Source organism: Durotheca rogersii, assembly GCF_024521655.1.
Source record: "Durotheca rogersii strain YMJ 92031201 chromosome Unknown GGS23scaffold_27, whole genome shotgun sequence".
Lineage (NCBI taxonomy): Eukaryota > Fungi > Ascomycota > Sordariomycetes > Xylariales > Xylariaceae > Durotheca > Durotheca rogersii.
The window spans coordinates 390,966-406,314 of NW_026251258.1; the positions used below are offsets into that span (position 1 = coordinate 390,966).

General features: G+C 53.7%; 4 protein-coding genes across 4 annotated transcripts; 2 read left to right on the forward strand and 2 right to left on the reverse strand.

Annotated features, from left to right (window-relative positions):
• Positions 1-15: 15 nt before the first annotated feature.
• GGS23DRAFT_583385 (uncharacterized protein) lies at positions 16-2,070 on the forward strand. Its single transcript, XM_051517278.1, has 3 exons — positions 16-533; positions 681-1,241; positions 1,305-2,070. The coding sequence occupies exons 1-3, from the start codon at positions 263-265 to the stop codon at positions 1,454-1,456; spliced, it is 984 nt and encodes a 327-aa protein (XP_051368707.1). The 5' UTR covers positions 16-262; the 3' UTR covers positions 1,457-2,070.
• GGS23DRAFT_599926 (uncharacterized protein) lies at positions 1,864-2,715 on the reverse strand (the record flags this gene model as incomplete). Its single annotated transcript, XM_051518990.1, has 1 exon — positions 1,864-2,715. The coding sequence occupies one exon, from the start codon at positions 2,713-2,715 to the stop codon at positions 1,864-1,866; it is 852 nt and encodes a 283-aa protein (XP_051368708.1).
• A 6,656-nt stretch (positions 2,716-9,371) lies between these two features.
• On the forward strand, positions 9,372-11,071 carry GGS23DRAFT_258029 (uncharacterized protein). The gene is made up of 3 exons (XM_051512330.1): positions 9,372-9,525; positions 10,297-10,582; positions 10,639-11,071. Exons 1-3 carry the CDS (start codon positions 9,516-9,518, stop codon positions 10,883-10,885), a joined length of 543 nt encoding a protein of 180 aa, XP_051368709.1. The 5' UTR covers positions 9,372-9,515; the 3' UTR covers positions 10,886-11,071.
• Positions 11,072-12,637: 1,566 nt separating this feature from the next.
• On the reverse strand, positions 12,638-14,675 carry GGS23DRAFT_599928 (uncharacterized protein; the record flags this gene model as incomplete). The annotated part of the gene is made up of 4 exons (XM_051518991.1): positions 12,638-12,824; positions 12,927-13,511; positions 13,606-14,136; positions 14,200-14,675. 4 exons carry the CDS (start codon positions 14,673-14,675, stop codon positions 12,638-12,640), a joined length of 1,779 nt encoding a protein of 592 aa, XP_051368710.1.
• Between the last annotated feature and the right edge of the window lie 674 nt (positions 14,676-15,349).

Here is a 15,349-nt window from a genome sequence, read left to right on the forward strand (position 1 = left end):
GTAGTACCTTCCATCACGACATCTGTGATATGAGAAACGCCCAAAAGCATCACGTCCATCTCCATCTTCGGTCCTCTAACAACACCTCTCTGGGAAACCCAACTCCTGGCACAATCCGGCTTCCCGCACATCGTCCAGCTATGGGACGAGATCCCTTCACGCCTACACGGCAATCTGCTTGTTCGCTATTATTCGGTATACCTGCTAACCCAACATAAGACGAGCTTCCATGTGGTCGTAGCCCTCACCAACGACTCGCGATATGGCGAGTAATGGCCTCGAAAATGGGGACGCCGTTCCGTTTCCCACATCGTTCCCCCTGAGCGAGTCCGGGGATTCGTCTGCCTCGTCCGCCATCGTTGGTAAGGATTCAAGGGAGGAGTTGCGTGGATTGCCACAGCTGAATTACAGGTTGCTGGAGCACAAGACGAAGCTTTTCCTCGTTGGCGGCCTCCTGGTTCTCGAGGGGAGCATACTGCCGATCGTCTTGTTCTACCCCCTGTGGTTCAACACAACTCTGAGGCATGGCATCAGTGAGTGTTTACCGTATCCCCCGCTCCTAATTACTCACCCGACTCTTTCTAGCCCCTAGGGTCTGTATCTCCTATGAGGTAGAAGAGATCGAAATTAGCAACAGCTAGATATGTTCGCGGATAGAAGCTCACGTAGTCAAACTTTAGTTTTCGCCATCATTACATCCTTCTTTGGTATCGTCTCCGGTCTGGAGTTCGCTCACCGTTCGTGGCGGCTGGTCCAGAAAGACGACGTATACCGGCCAATAGACGGGAGGCGCTGGCGCCTTGACTTCACGCACGTCACACTATCTGTCGGCTACACCGTTATGACGGGCATCTTGATCGGTGCGTCTATACCGCACGAGCCGTTAGTCCGCCCGCTCGCCATGCCTCTGCCGCTGTTCCTCATCGAAGTGGGCTTCCTCGCTCTCACCACCGGCTGGATGGAAGCCAGAAACATGCTCGCCACCTGCAAGGTCAGCTCCACTCCCAGGGGAGCGCCTATACCGCCCGTGCTATTGACGTTCATAGAGGATGTTGTTGCTGTCGACGGCGGCGCGGGAAAGACCTATAGGAGGAGGGTCCTGGGGAGATATAAGGCTAGTACCAGGTTTAGGGTTCTGATCAAGAGGCTCAACTGGTTCTGGGGGCTGGGGTGTATGCTTACGGGTGTTAGCACCATGGTGGTGGTGTGGACCGTGCCGCAAGAGATCGCTTACGGCATAGGTAAGTCGTGGTAACCTTGAGAGGGGAGTCATTAAAATTTCAATGCTGACCCGAGCGCCGTAGGCTGGGGAGCGCCGCTCGGCTATACCGCGATTTGGACGTTGATAACAATACTGTGGGCGCGTAGAAGCCTGAGAATCGAAAAGAAACATTGGCAGGCCGAAAAGCGACGCCATGAGGGCTCACCAGGTAACGGAAACTCATCAAGCTCATAGAGATGGGTCAATGTCGAATATGATTCGAATAGCCTAGTAACATTAACAAAGCATACTGCCCAGGTGTTATATCACTTCCGAGGCCGAGAATGAAGTAATTGGTGCCAATGATAGGAGTTCAGGAATATGTACATAAACATTATTATCTAGTGGTTTCTGTAAGGTATCGCTCTAAGCAAGCCAGGCAGGCTGTCTATGATCCCTTAAGGAGCTGCATGGCTCCTCCCGGTATAAAAATGGGTAAATCCGGTTCTCTAAAAACTCCAGTGCCATGCCATGCCATAAAATGTCACCAGATACGCGCCGCCCAAAGACCCGGTCGTCTATTTCCCAATGCGTGTCGTGAAGGAGTCGTTATAGAAGGAAGGAGGAAGAAGAAAGCCGTATTTCGACTCTCTCGCCCTCGCCTAGCAGGTGTAAGAGAGGTAGAAGCCATTCTGGCGGTCCTGCTGGAGGGAGACGCTGCCGTCGCCGTTGGCGGTGTCGAGCCAGAGGCGGAAGTAGAGGTCGGGGGCGCAGCCGGCGGCGACGGGGCCGACGGTGTGGTTCCAGGCGGCGGGATCGCGGTCCCAGAAGGTGAAGTCGGCGTGGGCGACCTTGGCGGCGGGGTCGACGAAGGGGGCGACGGCCGCGGCGGAGACGGGCGCGCCCGCCGCCGGGAACCCCGTCAGCGGCCGCACCGCCGCGAACCCGCTGCCCTCGACCGCGAACCCCGGCCGCGCCGCCGCCGCCTCCGCCGCCTGCGCCCAGTTCAGCACGCAGTCCCTAGCCCCCGCCGGCACCCCCCGGAACGCCACCGCCTGCTCCCGCGCTCCCCCCGGCTCGCCCGCCGAGATAGCCACGCCCGACACCGCGGCCTCCGCGCGCGCCGGCTCCGACGGCCACAGGTTGTACAGCGTCGGCTGCCAGATCAGCGCGGTCTCGCCCGGCGCGGGGCAGGCGTAGACGGGCGTCTCGTCGCCGCTCTCCTCGTCCTGTTCGTCACCCCCGTCCCCCTCCTCGCCCTCGGCGGGGTCCGGGTTCGTCGGGTACGTGGTCTCGGACTCGTTCTCCTGGACCGGCGGCAGCGCGCACGGGTCCGCGGCGTAGCACCCGCGGTACCCGTTCGCGCACACGTAGAAGGTGCTGCCGGCGGCGCAGTCGGATTCGTGCCGCGCGAGGGCGCTGCTGCTGCCGAGGTCGACGGGGGCGGCGAGGTTGACGGCGGCGAGGGAGGCCAGGGAGGCCAGGGTGGAGACGGTCTTGACGAAGGAAGACATGGTGGTGGTTGTGGTGGTGTGTTTGGGTGTGGGAGTAGTGGACGAAAGTGAGTTAAGAGTGAGTCGGGGAGACCGAGGATAAGTGATTATGGTTGGAGAGGCGAGGCTCTTGATGAGGATGGTGAGGGCGGGTGATGATGGGATTGTGTCTCTCCATGGTTGCGGTCCTCGAGGACTCTTATACAAGTTCTCCCGCTCGCGATGGTGCTGCCCGTCCGCCATGAGGCTACCAGCCAAGCACCCGCAACACACCATAGCCTGTGTCCGCCCGCTGACATGCCATCGTACACAGCGCGGCTGAGCATGGGACACAGAAAGCCCCCCCCCCCCCAAAGGCTCACTGGTCAAGGCAGCGAGGATATGCAGCGCTAAACCAAGAGCCGAGAAGGCGGAGAAGTGAGGCGCATGAGCCTGCTAGCTAGGAACCGCATGCTGTGTCCATCACAGACCCACCGTGCAGTCTATCCCCCCCGGTCCTAGCATGGCTTTACGATGGAGGTCGGGATGCCGGGGGTGGGCCCATTGCACGGCCGGCTCGCCCATATACGATAGGCCAGCACAGAAAGACCGAGCTCACTCGTTACTAGTGCTAGTGAAGCCTAGTGGTGATATTAGGAAGCAGTATTTGTTAGTACTATGTGGCTAGGGCGTCGAGCCCTCGTCCAGTCAGGTATCGCCTTCACTCCACGCCTATTTTGTTTTTGTGCCAAGTCCCTTGGCGTTGTCTAGTGTTCCTATTAATAAACGACGCCCACGTGCGGAGCCACCACCGTAACCCTGCCCCGGCGACTAGGACTACGGACCCGGAATAGAACATGGCAGTGGTTAGCCGCACCGTCTAGCCTCTACGGCTCGTCCTGCACTGGGGGGCTTAGGACCGGAGCCAAGCTTGCAATGCGGACAACCATTGCTGGTTGAGTAGCCATCGTCGTGATAGGGTAGGCATGTCCTGCTTATAGGCAAGCCCCGACTGATGGTCAATAATAGCATGGCTGCACCTCAGTCCTGCTTGTACCTATGTAGACCGCATCGTTATCCATTGACACGGTCAGGAACATATATCGGCATCGTGGGTTTGTCTTGCGTATGATTGGGAGGAGAATCTTAACAGTAGGTAACGATTTGTAAAAAGCTGGCCCGAATAACAACGTCGGCCCACCTATGATATTGGCTCCTCTTCGGCTGGATATTAATGATAGCCTTCCCGCCCCCGTCTTCTCCTAGTTCTCGACATCCCAGAGGGTCTTGCATTCGTTTGCGGCACCGTCTAACATGTCATCTTGCGTCACGTACGCTGGGGAGCCAAGATGTCCTCGGAGTACCCGCTTCAAATAGCCACGTCCGTATAATTTACCCGCTCAAGCTTGACCTGTGCTGCCATGAAGCAGCAAAGTCCTAGAAGTCCAAGTCTGAATCCTTCCAATCTAGACACCGGATCCAGACGGTCAAGGCCCACTTGAGGCGATGATTGGCCCAGCTCGCAAAGGTGAAGTTCGCAAGTTGTCACAGCAGCGCCGGGACTGCTAGTTCCCGAAGGTGCATAATCCAGGTGTCTATTTCGACATCTAACGCTCTTGCTATAGCGTGATTGCAGCGTTGAGAGTAAGGCTGGTGAAGGCGACGGTTGTTTCTTCCCGCTCTTTCAGTTGCACGATTCTAACGGTAATCTGTATCATAATAGAATTGACCCCGCTACCGGCTCTGCCGTTCGTGGGCCAAACACTTACGGTGGAACTTTGGTGACATAACATCGCGCTGCACAGCTGCCGAGTCTCGCCGATTTGAATTCCACTTGAAGCCGGTCAGCATAGCCCCTTCAACGTATTGTTCCAGGCGGGTCACTATAGCGATCCAAGTTTACGCTCTAGGCCTATCGCAAGCGTACGAGGTGACAGGCTACTCTCGGGCCTTCATTCTCAGAGCTATAGTTGTAGTGCAAGTAAGAGACGCTGACTTCGGTAAAAGTAGATAAATGCTTGAGCAGATAGGTGGGCATGGTATTTCTCGCACTGTTGGACTTGACTGGAGCATTCGTACATCTGGTAAACAGCTACGCTCGTAAACGTTCCTCTAACGAGGGGGGATATGGCATGGCTGGTGTTTGCGGTTCTCGCGGAGACCTCCACTTCACACTTCGTTGATGGGATAATTCTCAGAAAAGTCTCTAACAGTATGAAGTGTTTATTTTCTTTCCTTCTTGATATGATGGGTTGAGATCAGGTTTATAATGGATTGGACCCCCGGAAATCTGTAACTCGTTCCAGGACAGAAAAGAAACGCATACACGCACCCTCACAAGGCTTTTCGCCCTTGTGCCGTTACATAACTTCGGTGAGGAATCTCAACTATTGCTACCTTGAGATATAGAGTGTTATTACGTACGGTATCAGCCCTTATAAGCCTATATACGCAAAGCGTGAATGTGGGCGTCTACGTTTTACGCGACAAATGTTAATATGACCATTAAACATATCCTCCTTACTAAGGCAAGAATAATAAAGGGTAGATCAATATCTGCTGCGCTCCGTCGGCATTTTGATAATAAACAGCGGCGTGATCATTATCGGATTTGAATAGTTAGGTTGAAGGCGGATATAGTTTACGGTATAAGTTTTGCTAGGATAGTATCGCGATGCCTATAGAGTAAGGTAATGTTCACTAAGTTAGGTTACCGCTTTACGAGCTACCTCTTTACGGGCTACCTAAATTAAGCATTACCTAGTAACTACTACGTTAATAATTAAAGCTATTTATATTACTAAAATTAATTAAAATCCTTTAATTCCGGCGTTATAACTTCGATATAGTCCTCCGCTTACGATACCTCGTTTTTAGGCGTTTCTAGCGTTATTTTAACCTCTCTAGGTACCTCCTCATCGCTTGCTTCGTCCTTATATATTACCTTATTTTTTAACGACCTTTTTACCCGCCGTATATCCGCTATACGAACGAAGCGCTTCCCTAGCGCTAGGTATACCTTCTTCCGTATCTTAATAATGGCTTTATCGTTTTTAACGATTTTATATTAAAGCTAGGTTTTAAGAGTTACGATTTTATTAGCCTACCGGTCGAAGGTACCGTTAGTTTTCCGAATAAATAACCGCTAAGATACGACCTTAGCCCTAGAATTAATAAGGATAAACCGTTAAATAATATTTCGTAATTCCTAGCCGTTTAAGGGTATATTAACGTACTTTAGAGCTAATAACGTTAGGAAATTAGGTATTTTCGGCCTTTCGATAACTTCCGATACCTTCGACCGTTTCGGCCGAGATCTAGGAATACTCTTATCCTTTATAATTACGAATCTCGACGATAACGGCTTCTTACGATTTCTAGGATAAATCCTAAAGGTTTTTTAAGCTCTTTTAATAATTCGAGAAGTTATTATATCGATCCTAGCCTATCGGTATATCTTTAATATATCGACCTTAATAGGATATAGGTTTAAATTCGTACTTTAGCTCTTTTTAAGGAGGCTTTTAAGCCGTTTTTTTAATAACCCGAATATCCTAATATTTAAAACCTATACGACGTAATTATAGTAAGGCTAATAAAAAACGAACTATATTTTATTTTAAAGATAATACGTAAGAAAGGCGTCGTAGGTATACGATTTATAGCCGTCGTAAATTAAAACGACTTATTTATTACCGAAATAAGCCCGAATATAAGGAATAAAGATATTTATAAGTTAACTTAACGCGATATTATTATTAATTTATCTTTTAAATAACGCTTAGAACCGTTAATTCTCCTAAAGATTATAAGAATCGTTAGGAAATTATTAAACCTAAACGTCGATATCCCTAAAAAGTATTAAAGGAAGAAGAGGCTTTCCGCCGAAGCCTATATACTTAAGAGTAATAATTTATTAACCTTTTTCGACGCCTTTCTTAAGTACTATATAGGTATTAGCTTCGGAAATTACCTAGTAATTACCGGTAACGCCTTATACGATGCCTATCTCGTCGGCGTTAAAGAAGCGCTCGGGAGAAATGGCTAATAATTCGGGAGCTTTTAATCGGTCGAAAAAGAGGTTAATATTTACCGCCGTAGCGCCTTTAATCTACTTATAATCGACGATCTTAACCGTAGAAGCCTTAACCTCCGGGTTTCGCTTTAAAAAACGGTAATGCTAGTACTTCCCTAGCTTTTTAGAGCCGCCGTCGGGATTTAATAAGCGTTCGGTTATAAACCTAAATTAAATAAAAGCCGGCGCGAAGCTTAACCTAGCTTACGAAATAACCTAACGAGTTAATTTAGCTTTTAAGATCGGTAATAAAGCTTACCGATTCTTATTTAGCTCTTATTTCGTTAATCTACCGGCGAAACGACGTAATAGGTAAGATCGAGGGACGCTATATAAACGGGTAGCTTATCGGATACTAATACCGCATATTATTTTCCGAATAGCGGCTTACGTACGGATTTATTATTCTTTTAAAGATACTATCTTAATTAGTAAGAAATTAGGAAGAGATTAATGGCAAAAGGAATTACTAAAGATTAAAACTAACCGAGAAATTATAGGTTATTTAAGTAAGGGCGTCGCGTTAAAAGGCGCGTTCGTAGGTCCTAACGCGGTAGTCCGTAAAGGGGTGGCCCGTAAAGGGGTGCCCTAGCTTATTAGTCGAGTGACATGTCCTACCCCAAGATATCCCCGCAGTAGCTGTCTGGTTCATTATCACGGACACAGTGGCAACGGTGCCTCTCCATGGCAAGGGCATAAGGGGGACGAAGTTGGTGGGGGGATTGCAGGTTCGACTCAATCTGATAATAGTGTATAGGGGGAGCAACAACACAAGAAAACGACGACACCCTTGGCTATAAAATAACAACTTGAGGCTGAAGGATAATCGCCACAGTCCTCAGTTTATCTTCTCATCCCCGCATAATTTCTATCTCCCCTCCGCTCCTATGATAGGATAACTCATTACATACGGGAATCACTGAGCCGAAGAAGCAACGACCGCTCTACGATCCTCGTTTAGTATTCTAATACAGGTCTACGCTGTCGCTAAGCGTGCCACCCCCTTGCGTAGTTTCCGTTGTGACCATGCCCGTACTTCGACGAAGGGGATTTCTTTCCGGCTCGGACGAGAAGGCCTCGATCGACGTCGACAACTACCCCGACGGGGAGTCGGGACATCAAATGAGGATTACGCCCCGGGAGGAGTCGAGGGTAAGGGCCAATGGCGGACGCAGACGCCGCGTCTCCCGGGTCGGACACGCCTAATGTAACCAACGGGCAGCCCTGGGCGCCACTGGCTTGGGTGCACATACACGCACATGAACATGTCTTATCCATGGATCTACATACCCAACGCGTGGGGAATGCGTCGGCTTCGAACGGCTAGCAGCGCGCGGCCTGCGTCGATCTCACCGTCGGGTTTGCTAATACAAGGTGATTCACTACAGCTCGTCCTAGAGCTGATCTCATCTTATTAGGCGGAGTTGGCGGCCCGGGCCACTGCGCGTCAGCTTTGATCGGATGTTCTGTTCCCTCTGCCCTTCACCCTGTCCACCCTCACGCACATCGATGTGCAACAGCAGTCCGCTAGAGGCGGAAAGCCTGGCTCGAGAGTTTGCCCGATTCTCCGGCTTGGATGGGCGCCCTCTTATGGCAGTCAATTGAACGAGCGCGCGCGTTCCCTTGGTCAACGGCCGATTCGCCGGCGAGCCTCACATCCTGTGCTCTTCGTCGAGTCGATTGATTGGTCGTAGTACCGTATCGTTGTCAAGTTGTCTGCCAAGCCCCTGTGGTTTGCTTATACGAGGATGATGACATGTGGGACTCGAATCTTGGGTCTCGAATAGGCAACGGTGAAATCGATCTTATCGAAACAGCAGGTCGTCGGCTGTCGGATTACCTGATATGTCTATACTATAGTCTTCACGTAGCGCAAGGGACGGCGGAGCGCATCGACTGGGACGAGAAAGGGAGAGTATGTCTCAGAGATTCGGTGCGGGTGCTGTGTTCTCCACCATGCGGTCCGCGTTGAGTGCGGTGCTGCAAGACTGGTCGCCACAACGAAAGCCGCTCGCTCATTCGTCCAGTCTCTTCTGTCCACCGGCGAGAGCCATCCCGGGTTGGGTCTTCTCGGAATGCCGCCTCAACACGAGGACACTTCGCGGGCTTCCGTAGCCTGGCAGATCAGCCACGGGGCGACCAGGCACGTTGACACGGTTACGGGAAGACGGCCGCCGCTGCCAATGCTACACTGTTCGTCATGGCGTCTAAGGGGGCTCAAGCAACCATCGGTCGAGACGGACGGGTTTCTAGATTGTTTCCGGATGTGTGGCTGCCGCGGTGGGAGGATGCAGAAGAAGGGGGAGAGAAAAGAGTGAAAGATGGTGGATGGACGGGTGGATGGCGAGAAGGGCATTACCTAATTACCTATATGTACCGGAGGTGCGCAGCCTGAGAGGCCCTGAGCGGGCACGCTTACAGGTAGGGTTAGGTACCTAGATAGGTACCTACCTCCTGGATACAGGTGTATAAAAGGTGCAATGATGTAGGCTTGGCGCCAAGGGCGCGTAGGATGGGCCAAGCCCGGCCGCGCCCTGAAGGATTCGGTACCTGTAAGGGGTAAGTAAGGTCGGGGCGCTTATGTCAAGTAACTTAGCAGGTACTTAATCACAACGGATTTGACCTACATCCAACCCATCTTCTTTGAGCATCAATGTTTACCTACCTCCTATCGAATGCAGCGTGCACGCAGCGGGTAGGCGAGATCGATCCTGCAGAGGAAGGCTAACTAAAGGCTGGTAGAAGGGTGGTGGTGTTGGTGGTGGCAATGTCTATAGGTACTATCTACTATTACCTCCTGTCGCGGCTGGCTGCGTTGCAACCCACACTCTTCCTCTCTCGCCTCTACGCTGATCAACCCCATTCAGGCCTCATCACCGCGCTCCCGCTGCCGATGCTGTCTACATACCTAGCTGTCTACCTACTTGCCTCACATACTTGCTTCGTTTCGGCCCTGACCAATTCCGACTAAGGGGGATTTGCCTGCCTGCCCCTAGTGAGCGGGTAGAGAATCGGATCCACCCTCACCTTAAGATTATCTATATTCCTGCAGGTACACAAGAGGGCCTAGCTACCTACCCATGGCGAATTTCCCCTTCTCCCCGGCCTGCGATACATATCTATATCGTGTCTACGGCATATTACCACGCAGGATGGATGCCCTCGTGGCCGCCCACGCCCGTCTCGCCGTGTAATCAGCGAATCTCGCCATCCTCCGCCCGCCCGTTCTAACTACGCCTTCGCCCTCGATCGCTCCCTTCGGCGTCCCGGAGGCGGTGCGCAACACCCGTGGTCGACTGGGAGCCAAGTCTTCTTGGCTGCGCGTGTCAAGACTTATCAACTACACCAGAGCGCGTGGCCCAGCGTGCAGGGGCGGAGGCATAGCGCTTACCGGCCATCCATCCACATCAACACATCAATCCACATCAAAACCGTCGCCCTCTCCCTTTCTCCTGTCTCCCCTCTCTTCCTTTCTCTCTGCTCCACACATACTGCCATACTATGCCACACTGCACCACACCAGATAGTCGTCGCTCATCATCGCCTAGACCGACTCGAATTCGACTCTACCGCTCGAGCTATGGCAACCCCGACCATATCCGCCGGTTGGGCTCCCCCCGACCAGGCCTGTTTGCGGATAAACGACTACTGGATATGGGATTATCAAGCGCCGAGAGATGCGCGAACAGTGCTCGGGGGGCCCTCGCAGATTACTGACTGCCTCCCGACTCCGTGGGCTTCCGCCGTCACCTACGAGGCCACCGGATGCCCTCCCCAGTACACCTCTGCTTGTCGGGGGCCGGACTTCAACGCACCGGTGACGTGTTGTCCTACGTATGCCGAAACGCCCGTTGAAACCCTCCAGAACTAACCCCGGATCTGCTTCGTAGTGCCTATAGCTTTAGCTGCCTACCTCAGTCTCTACATACCGGGCCGCACGCCATCCAATTCCGTTGCCAGTCGCGGCACGCTGCCAGCGGCAATATAGTCGTCACGCGGACCGCCTTCGCGGCCAATACTATCGCCGCCGAGTCGCGAGTCCGCAGCACCAACGAGCACCTGTTCGCGCTAGCCTTGATGTACACGACGCCGGTCCGTTCCTACCGCTTTTCTTCCTCGCTCGCAGCGCCTTGCTGACCCGTAAGCACAGACCGCGACGACCAGCTCTACGATCGCGGCTACCACCACGCCGGGTAGCGATTCCGAGAGGCCGCCGGCTCAAGAGTCTTCGTCCCTCACCGCGGGCCAAGCCGCAGGCGTCGGCGTGGGCGCGGCCGTTGCCGTCATCCTCGTAGCAACTTTGGCTTGGTTTTTATGGCGCCGCAGGAGGTCATCCAAGGCCTTGTTCCTAAGGGAGCACCAAATACCGCCGTACTCTCGCGGAGACCTGCGGCTGCGCGACGACCACCCGCCCTCCGAACTTAGCGCCGTGCCCCCGAAAATGTACGAGTTGCCTACGAAATAAACGTAAGCGCGGCCAAGTTGACAGTCTCGGCCGGGCACGCGGAATGCTCACGGGTCGTTGCGGATTAGTGCGCCCATCCTACGGGTGGTCGGAAGCACAGAATATGAACGTGCGCCATGCTAGCAAAAGGACCCATCAGCATAAGGGAAAGAAAAAAAAAAGAACTTTATGTTTAGAAAGGGCTACATTATTACACCGGATGATACCATTTTTTTTTCTGTACATATGAGTATAATCTTTAATGATGGTTAACGACTGGCACTAGATGAACTACCTGGAAATCAGCACAGCACAAATGAGGTTCGGAGTATATATCTTGTTCGTGGCTAGCAGAGAGGTGAACAGAGAGACAGGCTTCCCACCTATATCGTTTCGCTCAATGCAATAAATTGGCCCTTCCATGAGAGCGCTCCGAGTCGCTCGGAGCCCGTGCAACGCTTAGGAGGCTCGGCTAGGACTAGTGAAATGCGATTAGGTCGACACGGTTGTTCTAACATTGGATATCGATCTAGGCCCCCCAAGGCAGACGGTTCGGCTTGGTTAACCAGAGTCGACCCAGGTCCCACGTTCACGGCAGCGGCATGAAGGGGTGATTTGAGATGATGGGCTAAGCAGGCTATTAGGTATATCTCAAGACAGGCGGGCATCTATCGCGAACACTGCTCAACCAGCGACTCTAGGCAGAGCCTCGGGCTCATGCATATTACTTACCAACTAACGACTACTCCCTATTACTAGTCGGGCATCAACTTGGCGCATGCATTTCGCCGTGGCAGCGTAGAGTTTATTGTCGATACTAGGCGGCGGTTCAAGACGGCAAGAAATTAGACGAGTGGGGAGAAGCTGGGCGACTCCATACAGGCCGCCATGTCAGGCGGACAGAACAGGGAGGGATGCCCTAACTAACCCGCTAATCGCACAATCTTGGGACACTTTCGGAACCTATCCGACGAACCAACTACGAGGGCAAAACACCCCACGCACACATCGATGCCGTTCCCAGAGTTTTCAAAATTCCTGTGCCTCTGACATAGGGAGGTTTCCCATTCCATTCTTCAGCTTTGAGGTGTGAGCCGTGCTCACTCCCAATTGAATTTCCCTCCGATGTCTTGCGAAGGCAAGGCAGCTCTACTTGCTGTAGAGTTGCTCACAGAACTCCAGAAAATGCGTTCATTTTGCTCGCGCCAACCTGCCTTCAAGACCTCAGGTATCTAGATGCCTACGCTGGGTAGTAAGCCAGAGGAATATACCGAGTAGGCGCCGCAGTCCAACTACATAGGTAACAAGGGGAAGGCAATCGCACGAATCGTTTCTAGATTAGACAGCTTCATTCATCTCAGCAATAACTCGGAACGTCTCTTACGCCGTCTACGACGTACGGCAAGAGCACAAACACTCCCGTCGCCGATTGCCGCCCCGATATCTTATGCCGGCAGAGCCTCTTCAATCGCCCACCGGATGTCCTCGAGCGGGAGCGCGGCCTTGCCGTTGTCCCACTCCTTCGGGTACTCGCAGCGTGTCTCGTCGGACGAGTTCCCGCCCAGCTCCGAGTGCGAGTGCTCGCACGCTAGGTCCGGAAGCACCAGGCGCCCCGTCGCGTTGAACGCGATGCTGCGGAGGAGGCGAGTCAGCGCAGCCACGCACGTGTGCATATCCAAGTGGTCATATCGGGCGCGGGGTATTGTGCCTCAGGGGGAGAGGGGAGCTACTCACGGGCGGCCGGGGCTCTTGTCGGCGCAGGCCCAGGCGACCTGGAGCGTGACGGCGCGGGCGTCGGGGTCGAAGTTGGCGCGGGCGCCGCGGGCGGCGGGGTCGTCGGGGTGCGGCAGGCAGGCGAACCAGTAGCGCGGGTCGTAGGTGGTGCCGTTGGGGTTGAGGCGCGAGTCCCAGCCGTCGCAGCGGACGGGGCGCGCGCCGCCCGCCGCGTAGTACGCGACCCAGGACAGCCCGCCGGCGGGCCGCCCGTCGTCTGCGTCCACGTACCGCGTCTCGCCGCTGAAGTACCACCACGCCAGCTTGAAGTACAGGTCCAGCTCGAAGCGCTGGCGCCCCGGGTCGAACGAGGTCAGCGTGCAGCTCTCGGCTCCCGGCCGCGGCAGCGCCAGCGCGTACGGCGCCATCTCGTTCCGCGTTTCCGCCCCCGCCGCCACCGCGAAGCCCCCCGCCGCCGCGCCGCACGTGCTGCCGTTGATCACCGGCTCCCCCGTGAACGCCGTGTGGTCATCTGGCACGAAGACCTCCCGCTCCTGGCACTCCAGCTCAGGCAACGCGACGGTCCCCGTGGCGACCCTCTGGACCCTGGAAAGACGGAGCCGTTAGCTGGAGCTTGGGAGGAGGGGGACGTACAGCCCGGAAGAGGGCCCCGCCTAGAGGGTGGGAGGAGTCAACGTACGGAGATGCCACGTCTTCGTCGTCGCAGTACCATGTCTGGTCGATCGAGAGCGTCCTGGCGACGGTATCGATTTGGAAGTTCGTCCGAGTCATGTAGTTGCGATCGGGCGACCGGGCCTCGCACTCAACCCATATCGGGCCTGGCGACGGGTTGTCGTACGGGAACTCGGTGATGTTGGCCAATCTGCTATCGAGGGGCGAGACGTCACAGGAGTAGTCCTGGCCGTTGGCACGATTCGTCATGTTGATCTTGATGTGGGCGGCGGCGCTGATAAACGTGATGTTCACAGGAATGACGGGGTTTTGCCATCCCCTGCCCCCCATGCGCCACTCGAAGTGCGAAATGTCCCAAGCGGGAGCCGCCGAGGCGCAGCCCGGAGTATCGTGTCCATCCGGTGGCGGCGGTATGTACGGCGTAAAGGCCACGGGCTTAAGCAGGGCCATGAGAAGTCTGACACCGCCCCCTCGGCAAGTCTCCCCGTCGCACTCGAGAGGCAGCACTCCGGTTCCGGTACCGGCGAAGTCGCCGAATCTTACACACCAACCGAGGTCAGTATTCGGGAGTCGGTTAACTTGTATGGGCTTCTCTGCTCACGCCTTGTTGTCATTGCATGTCCAGGTTTGGTAGACATCGACGCTGCGGGTCGAAATATCGAACGTGAATTCGGAAGTGTGATGACTGTCGCCCTCGACAACATCGCAGTCGCCTCTCACAGTCCTCTCCCCTATTCCACTGGCGTGACCTGAACAATCAAACTTGACGGCGTCGATGCTAGTTGAGAAATTGAACCTAACCGCTACGCCATCATCCTGGGTGGAATAAAAGGAATGAATCTCTAAAATTGGGGAGCCGAACGAATTTACGTAGCAGCTGGTAGGCAGGTCCGGTGGAGGCACGTCGGGGTGACTCGGAGGATCAACGACTGCAAATGTGGAGGAAACATTAGCCAACACCACGGGCAGGGATATGAGAAGAGACCCAAGAGTAACGAGCGTCCCCTTTGGTTGTGATCCCGCTAACATGACTTTGCTAACGATGCGCGCCCATAAGAGCATTCGAAGTATAGACATGTGCGGCCCGGGCAATTGACAGCGTACTAATATTGCAATCAGTTGAGAGGATGTCTCTCGAACGACGAACACTAGCCTCATATTGACGCATACTTATATGACGAATCCCATACCAATTACCCGGATATAATATTTCGAACCGCCTCCTACCCGGACCAACCGGTGGGATCTCACTCCGCATGAGGGGCAAACATCCAGGGTGAACGATCGATCCCTTTAGCCGCCGCATTTCTATGGTCAAAGCAATACGGGAGGTCTTGACATATCTAAAGCCTTCAGTCTCAACACAAGAGCTTAGAACGTAATCGTTGGACTGGATGCCCGTTCGTGGGATATAGCACATCACGAAGCCACCGGCAAGCCTCGCAGAATAACATTCGATGTTAACATATGGCGATCTAATTACCGTATGTGTTTATCATTGTCCCAATACAAATAGCTCTGGAGGTAAGATCGGTTTTCGAGTTACAGGCCTCCTGTGAAATAATTGTAGACGATAAACTTCATTAGTTATTAGGTGTAGTTGCTTGTAGTTGCGGTAGACTTAAGAGACCTAGAAAGATCCGGAGTGAGTCGGATTACGCCGGTAAACATCGGGGAAACGCAAATGATGGAATCTCACGTGTACGGAATAGTTTTCACGACCATCTGCGGGCGGCCGATACAGGAGACGT

Excerpts from the sequence above, each read along its gene's own strand:
- GGS23DRAFT_583385 (XM_051517278.1), top strand. The coding sequence starts at position 263 with ATGGCGAGTAATGGCCTCGAAAATGGGGACGCCGTTCCGTTTCCCACA. Across the intron at positions 534-680 it reads AACTCTGAGGCATGGCATCA|TTTTCGCCATCATTACATCC; the intron begins GTGAGTGTTTAC and ends GTCAAACTTTAG. Across the intron at positions 1,242-1,304 it reads AGAGATCGCTTACGGCATAG|GCTGGGGAGCGCCGCTCGGC; the intron begins GTAAGTCGTGGT and ends CGAGCGCCGTAG.
- GGS23DRAFT_258029 (XM_051512330.1), top strand. Across the intron at positions 10,583-10,638 it reads CCGGTGACGTGTTGTCCTAC|TGCCTATAGCTTTAGCTGCC; the intron begins GTATGCCGAAAC and ends TCTGCTTCGTAG.